Consider the following 8,627-nt stretch of genomic DNA (forward strand, 5'->3'; position numbering starts at 1 on the left):
CTGCTCCGGAGTAGGAGCTAATTTGGTTCTCGAAAAAGGCAGTCCGGTACTAAAATCGCACCCAGTTCCGGCGGTGCGAAAACACCAAAAAGTGGGTAGTTCCACAATTAGTTCTGGTACTGTGAAAAGGTTCCCGCGGTGCGAAAGGCCCTATTTTAGAACAGCTAAGGGCATTGTTAGGCATGACGTGGAGCAGAGTTAAGTGTTCTAAGTGTGCAGAGTTAGGTGCTCTAAAACATAGTTATTACATATGTTTATAAAAAAAAAACATGTATAAAAAAGATTATTTTGAAGTTGAAAATAAAGCATAGATTACTAGAGCAGATTTTTGCAAGAAAATTGTGTTTCAGTCGTTATACTTCAAAATTGCATGTTTAAATCAACGTGTTAAGTTTCTTTGTAATTATCTGTGAAATTTACTTGCATTGTCAGAGTGAAAATTGTTTAAAAGTAAACTTGGCAAGGGTTTATAAAATAAGCAAAATGAAACAGTAATACTAATGTAACAAGTTCACAGGTGTGTTTTTTTTTCTGAAGAGATGCACCATGACATAATGCTTTTGTCAGTGGTTGCCAAGTTGTTCTGAAGTTGTTAAGGTGTTCAGAGGGGTTATTTAGTCCATAACGCAGTCGTTAGAGCGTTGTGGGTGCTATCTAGGTGGTTTCTACTTGACCCAGGTCAAATGAGCTCATCCCCAATGCCCAAGTCTCTTTGACATTTGGGTCTCTATATATGGCTGTTGATTTTCAGTGTAAGTCTATTCATCTGTTTTTCATCCATTTTATCATCCAGTGAAAATAGTAAGTCTGATCATTTAGAAAAGAAATAGCACACCTCCCCACATTAAAACATGATTTGACATATTATTCAAGACAAACATATGAGACGAGTTAAGAGTTTTAGTGTAGTAATGAGGCTTATGGGTTTGTACAAACACCTAACCCCAGGAATAAGAAATAATATATAGCACAACTACTAACAAATAAAATAAATGACAAATGGTAAATGAACTAACTTAACAACAGAGTCTAAGCAGGTACCTTGTACTTCATCTGAAAATTCTGCACAAGCTTGAGGTCCACAAACATGCGGATGGTTGCTTGCGTCGTCTCAGCATCCGTCAGGTCAAAATCACTGAAGCTGAAGTCCAGCAGTTTGAGAGACTGAGCAGAGGGAATCGTAGCCGCCTGTGAAGTTAGGACAGGCATATATTTACATTACACCTTAAAACTTAAAAAAAAAATGTCACAAAAAAACAGTTGCTCACATACAGAGCTGTGTTAATCTGTAAACACACACACACACACATCTGAACAATCACACTAATTCACTCACTCAACAGACAACCAAACTGAAAGGAAAGAGATCACTGTCTGTCAGGCATAAATAATCAATGAGCTGCGATCAGCATAGTTTGCAGTGCGCAGGATGAGCATTTAGCTGTGCTGCACTTGATTTGTCTTCTCGTGCTGAAAAGGGTTCATCGCATAATGCAGAGCCCATAAATAATGTCTCTCTTCCTCTCTCCTGTTGTTTTTATGTGCTTAAGTAGGGAAACAGAAACCACAGTCACCTGCAGAGATAACATAATTTTCATATAGCTTTGTGTGTTTATGATTAACCACAATTCAGGTATTAATAATTATAAAATAGATACATATTAGTGGTTAATATTCTTTTCCATCATACTCAAAATGAAGCATATGTTTAGGTGTTTTACATGCCTAATGAATTACACAAACAGTGGTAAATCTGCATGCTGACCTTCGCTTCATAAGAGTAATTGGTGTTATTAACAAACAAATTACTCTCAATTGAAGCAGAAATTCTGCCTCTGTCCATGTCTTAATTGCCTGACTACTCTCACAGGCCTAATCAGAGCAGGTTTTCCATATCTACAGCTGAGAGTGCCGTATCCAAGCAACCTGTGCTCTCTGGGAAGTTCCCTGAGGGTGTCTGAAGATAGGAAATTCCTGTTTTCTTTACAAACGCTATGTAGAATAAGACTCAATTGAAGCAATAAAAAATGCAAGACAGCAATTTTAGCATGTATATGAGGTTTTCGTAAAACAACACAAAGCGTTTTAAAAGTGATACAAGACAAAAATGTTGAAAAATAAAGCCATTGAGTTTGGGAATTGATAGGCACAACCACTGCAAACTACTTTGAAACGGCAGCTTGTCGAGCTACAAAGATACACATACAGGTATGTTACTCTTTTGAAAAAGTAGCTGGCTAGACTACTAGCTAGCTAACTACATTATAGGGCTAATATCTTAAATGAATTAAACTTGCCAACATATTAAATAAATGTTCAGGCAGGAAAGCACACTGATTCTCAGGCTTGCCTGGCAGTAAAGCTGTTTCCCAATTTGTGCTACTGAAAATGTAATTCATTTAGCAGGGTTGCTAATTTTAAGCCAACTACTTCCCAGCATTTTGCACTTTGAAGTACCTGTAACACCTTTAGCCTCATTACATTCACAAAATAAAGGGTCTCAAAGGGCTTATTGTTTTTATAAACCTATATTATACAATAATTTTTACTAAGCTTCATTAAATGCCAACTGCTACAAGATACATTCCTTTATAAGTTAATAATGACAGTTTTTCTATGGGAGCTGCACAGTATTATACACAGTAGCAAAGTGAACAGGTGTTTCCTGTCATATCTGTTGCTGATGGCCTATTACTATCTTTTTACATTAGTAAAACTTTTACTACACAATTAAGATTTTAAGGACAAAAATATTAATTAAAACTCTATTTTACTAATCAAATGCAATAAGTGCCATCCTTCCCCCAAGAATATACTGTATAATCCATAAAGAGAATGTTGATATACAACAATCTGCTATCAGTTTTGCACAGTGAAATGGCGAACAGGTGTTTCACGTCATATCTGTGACTATATTATATTATGCTTATATGTGCATAGCAGCTATGTAACAATGGCTTTAAACATGGCTCATCCAATCAGATTTCAGATAAATTGATATTTAAGGAAAAAGTAATCCTTACAACATCATTGTTTGAATAACACATTCAAAATGATGGTGGCACATTTCAATATGATATGATGAGAAATTGTAATTTACCGCAGTTACCTGGAGCGCCCGCGTCTCTTCCTCTGCAGCCGAGGCATGATAAGAGAGGACCTGCGTAAAATGCACACACAGCCACATTATGTTAATGGGATTGCAAAGTTTATGTTGTATACTACAAAGACATTGCACATTTTAAGTATGCATTTGGGACTACATTTGCCTGAACATCCTGTATACAACCAGAACATGATTTGATTTGACTGAACTGACATTTACATAAAAAAAGATAAGGACAAAAAATGTCGAAATAACCCTTTTTCTGAGATAATAATTGGATTCAGAATAAAACACACACTTGAGATCAGGTGACAATGGTCCATTTAGCTGTGTACTATTTTTCAATTTTGAACACCTGTGTCTTTTTTGTTAATAGTGCTGGGCGATGGAGGATGTGAAGTGACTATTATGACAAAGGAGAACGCCTGATGTGGAGTGCAGCCATTGTGTCAGCTGCAGGAGACAGCATGCCACCAGCGCTTCTGACTGTGACAGCTCCAGAATGGTAGGATGAAAGAAAATAGAGGAGTGGGAGGATATCAGCCATGAGCCTATGTGTAGCAGCAGATAAAAGGGGGTAAAAAAAATCCTACATCTTTTAAAATATGAGTTTAAAATATTATAAAAACTAAAACTCAAAATGTCTTCAGTCCTGTCTCAGTCCAAAAAGAGCATTTATTACTATTTTCAGAGATCCAGTGATGTCACAATCTTGAATAGCCTATATTAATACCACCCACAAAGTAAGGACATCCCTCGGTGCCCAACCAGTCACAATTAACTAATAATGAGGTTGGATGAAAACAATGTCCCTGATTATTTCAGTCCAACCCGATTTTCGAACGGGGGGAAAAATAAAATGATAAAACATATATTTGACTGTGGGAATATGCTGATGTTAGCTGCCATAATTTATTTTATTATAGCATTTTTTTATATTTGTTAAATGTATGAAATCACACTCACCTCAAGTGTGACCTCTTGCTTGGCCATTGCTCTTTCCACTGCTTCATACATCTGTGTGTTCTGGATTCCCAGCCCACAAAAGATAGCAAAGGCCTCTAGAAACTGCTCATCATTCCTATTAAAGGCTTTTACTTCCCCTGAAGCTTCATCCATCTTATTGACCAACTGGCAGACACCTGCATTCAGAGGCCAAAAAAAAAAAATTATATATATATATATATATATAGAGAGAGAGAGAGAGAGAGAGAGATAGATAGCACTATGGTGTCCATAATTTTGTGGACACATTATTCAAGTTGAAAAGGGATGATTTCATTATGTAAATATTTGCCCCAAAAAAAAAAAAATTACATTTCTGTCACTATTCTACTTTTCTTTTTTTTTTGTCATTTTGGACAGATCAATTCTCCATTTACTTTTATTACATGGAAAAAAAAGTGTCCAGGAGCTTCTTTATCAATTTACCTCCTGAATCCATGAAAGAAAGCAATAAATTAATACGGGTTTGGGATAAATGAGGGTGAATAAGGTAGAGATAATTACACGATTTAACAACTTGATCTATCAGGTGAGTCTCAACTTAATTAAATTCTATTGTATGTGTAGAGACTGATAAAAAGAAATAAATGAATCAATTAAAAAACAGAAAGCCTTGGTTTTATTTTCAACCTGAATGGGTCAGGGAGCATACAATACAAGATATAAACCCTTCAAACCCTAAAGAAAATGACCGCCTAAATTATTCTAATCAATTCAGACTTTCATTATAGGGTTTATACTGTGCACTTGTATTTGACCAGCACCACAATGAGGATCATTGTTTAGCAACTTGATGTCAGTTAAAAATACATGAGAAATTATAAAATAGGAGAATTACTTTTTGAGTTGAAATTCACTATTATCATATATATGCTATTTAAACTATACAATGCTGCTTGAAAGTTTGTGAACCCTTTAGAATTTTCTATATTTCTGCATAAATATGACCCAAAACATAATTAGATTTTCACACAAATCCTGAAAGTAGACAAAGAGAATCCAATCAAACAAAGGAGAAAAAAATATATATACTTTGTCATTTATTTATTGAGAAAAATTATCTGGTCTTAATATTTGTGAGTGGCAAATGTATGTGAATCTTTGCTTTCGGTATCTGGTGTGACCCCCTTTTGCAGCAATAACTGCAAGTAACGTTTCTTTTAACTGCTGATCAGTCCTGCATAACGGCTTGTAGGAATTTTAGCCCATTCCTCAGTACAGAACCACTTCAGTTCCAGTATCCCTCTGGCTTGTCCACATGGTCTTTAGCAAACTGCAGATGGGCAACAATGTTCTTTTTGGAGAGCAGTGGCTTTCTTCTTGCGACTGCCATGCACACCATGGTTGGTCAGTGTTCTCCTGATGATGGGCTCATAAACATTAACATTGGCCAATGTGAGAAAGGCATTTAGTTACTTAGAAGTTTGCCTGCAGTCCTTTGAAACCTAGTGGACTTTTACACGTCTTGCTTTTAGAGTGTTCTTTGTTAGAAGAACAGCTAATCCTAGAGATTCACATACTTTTGCTGCTCACAGATATTCACAAACTTTCAAGCAGCACTGCATTTTATGCATTCTGAATAAAATCTTAATGGTGTCTTGGATGCTTGTTAGGCGTTTTTATTCTTATCTCTAGAAATGGTTTGGATCCCTTCTTCCATGCAAGTCTATGATAATTATTATTATTATTATTTTTTCTATCAGGTATAAATCTTAAATGTAACCACAATAGAATCACATCTCTCTACAAAAAGCCACACAATTTGAGGTATTATTTATTGGTGTGGAGTTGAGTGCCAAAGTTTAGGATTAAGGATTTTTTTTTCATATGAGCGATTGTAATATGTTTGTCTTAGTAAGCACCACTAATAATTACTTTTTAAAATGTTAAAATTTGTTTATAAAATATTTTAGCAACAATTTTGACTGATTGCTCAGATTGTGGAAAATGATATATAGAAAACACATACCTATCACTTTGTCTTTCTTCCCATTCCTTATTGGAGTGCACAGCAGACTTTTGATTTGACAGTTTGAGGATTGTAGATTTTCACTCTTTTAAAAAGAAATGCAATGAAGAGATGGTGAAATAAAATCAGTTTAAAGCAGCTTTGGGAAAAGGGGCAGTTCATAGCACAAAATGGGGGAGGTGAATGTCTTGAATGAATAAAAGCTCTGTGAAATCCCAGAAACATCGGAATCCCAGAGTGGGATTACCCTATGCCAATTGACTTTCCTGTCCAGCTTTCCCCTGAGTACTTACTGTCCATGGAAATCGCTGGTCTTTGGTGACATCTGCAATGTTCAGTGGCTCCATAGTGTTCTTGACATACTGGGCATACATATAGTTAATCTTGTTGACATCACATTCTCTGTAAAAGACAGGAAAAAAAATTTACTCCTGCTGATAACTTCACTACACGTAATTAAAATGTATCTCATTTGATGTGCAGCGTTGCTAATAAAATGATGATAATAAACAATGTGGCAAAAGGTTTTGGAAATAGAAACCATGTTAAAGGAATAGTCCACCCAAAATATAATTTCTGTCTCAGTTTACTTATTCGAATGTTTTTCCCCCTATGGCTATGACATGAGTATGAGTTGATATACCGATAAGGTCATTATACTATAAAAAATATAGTAAGTTTTAAACCTCACAATTTTACACCTCGTACAAAGAGAGCATTTGTTAAACCCAAGCTGCCAACGTTACTAATTTTCAATTTCCTCCATATTTTGAGGTCACACCGTATAGTAGACATTTGCATCTGACCACCTCCACAACAACATATCCACACCTACTTTATTTATCTTGTGTTTACTGACAAGACTTAAGGTTTCATCAAAACACATTTGTGAAAGAAGACCAGAAATAGGCTGGAAAATAATTCTTACCAATACCCAGGAATAATTAGGTTTCCAGCAGGGAACCTAAGCCACATACTTTCTTAAGCTTGGCACACTAGTCAATAACTCAAAGCAAATGCCCTTAGATTAAATATTTCAAATACCACAATGTCTTTTTAATAAGAACAATAAAAGTACTTGATTTACAAATCAAAAAGAAATATATGGAAATTGGCATGTAAGTATAAGGCTAATGTGGTGGAAAAAATAAAAACACAGGGGGGAAAAGTGCCTAGCATATCTCAATTTCAAGGCTATGTTCTAGAAATGTCATATTACAATAATCCATTCTCAAGTAGCTGTAGCCAGTTGTTGGGCAAGTTACTCTGAACATGTAATCAAATTACTACTTACTGATTACTCCTTTTAAAACTAATCACGTTACTGTTCTGATTACTTTATTTCAAAAGTAATTAGTAATTAGTTACATTACTAGTTACGTTACTTTTTTTTCTTGATTAAAGACTGTTAAACGTTTCCTCGTGACTCCAGTATGTTCCCTCAACAGCTTAGCGTGACAGAAGACCTTACCCAAAAACAGTTACCTCCGTGTTTTCCCCTCCGTTTGTTTTCTCGTTTTTCCCAGTATCTTTTTTTTCCGTTGTGTTCGTTGTTTGTTTCCGTGGATGGATGCCTTTCTTCGCCCCGAATACCTCCTCCTCCTGCTGGAGCAGGGGGACAAAGCGCTCGAGGACCATACTAGACTGTTCCAGCTGCTAGCAAGCACCACCAGCTACCCTGACGACGCACTCTGTGTGCTCTACGATGCCGGTCTAAACATCGAGTGCAGAACGCCGTCATCTGAAGATGGTCCTCGAGAGGATTTCGGCGCGTTTGTCGAGTGGATTCTGGCGAGAAACGGGTCACCTCTCACCGTCACTCCCGAGGATGATCTCGCCAGATCCACTCCGGACCCAGAGCCCAGCCCACCATCTCCCCGCTGTGCGGAGCTAAAGCCCGAGCCCACCGTTGACGGAGTGCCATTTCCCGCCGCGATCAGCGAGCCAGCGCAAAGCCGAGCGACTGAGCAGAGGATCGCCCCGGACGTAAAGCTGAATCCGTCAGACCAGGTGCAAGAGCTGGTGACAATACCAGCCACGAGGGAGAAAGCCGCGGACTGTGTTAACGCGGAGGGGAGCTCCGCCCCCTGCACCGCGGCTGAGGATGAGCTGAGTATGGCGCTGTGAATGTGCCACACCGAAGAGGAGAGGGCTCCAGTCCCCGAATCCAGTCCAGAGCGCCCTCCAGTGACTGTGCCTCGAAAGCGCCCTCAAGTGTCCACTCCTCCAGAGCGCCATCCTGTTCCCGTGTTCAGCCTAGAGGAGGCTCCCGATCCAGAGTTTAGCCCTGAATGCCCGGAGGCTCACAAATGCCCGCCCTCCCACCCACTCCTGTCTCCTCCACTGCTGTCGTCTGGCAGCCCCTCTGCTTGCCCTCAGCCCACCATCATTACAGTGCAAGCTCCGCGGGTTTGCCATCCTCCAGCATCGCCATGGCTGGAGAATCCCTCACCTCCGTCTCCAGCCTCCGAGGCCCGAACACCGCCTCGGCCCATAGACCCAGCGGCTCCACCTCGGCTCCTAGCTCCCTCACCTCCACAGTCCCCC

The 8,627-nt window shown here is 38.5% G+C and overlaps 1 protein-coding gene across 1 annotated transcript in view; it reads right to left on the reverse strand.

Moving 5' to 3' along the window:
- Positions 1–8,627, reverse strand: part of LOC107680903 (cGMP-specific 3',5'-cyclic phosphodiesterase-like) — a 33,807-nt gene that overhangs the window by 11,586 nt on the left and 13,594 nt on the right. The window contains exons 8-12 of the mRNA XM_016476976.1: positions 6,374–6,482; positions 6,081–6,165; positions 4,073–4,248; positions 3,110–3,160; positions 1,042–1,188 (exon numbers count right to left, since the gene is read on the reverse strand). Coding sequence (XP_016332462.1) covers positions 1,042–1,188; positions 3,110–3,160; positions 4,073–4,248; positions 6,081–6,165; positions 6,374–6,482 — 568 coding nt within the window. The remainder of the gene's footprint in view (positions 1–1,041; positions 1,189–3,109; positions 3,161–4,072; positions 4,249–6,080; positions 6,166–6,373; positions 6,483–8,627) is intronic.

The sequence above is a fragment of the Sinocyclocheilus anshuiensis genome, unplaced genomic scaffold (assembly GCF_001515605.1).
Source record: "Sinocyclocheilus anshuiensis isolate Anshui unplaced genomic scaffold, SAMN03320099.WGS_v1.1 scaffold1892, whole genome shotgun sequence".
Lineage (NCBI taxonomy): Eukaryota > Metazoa > Chordata > Actinopteri > Cypriniformes > Cyprinidae > Sinocyclocheilus > Sinocyclocheilus anshuiensis.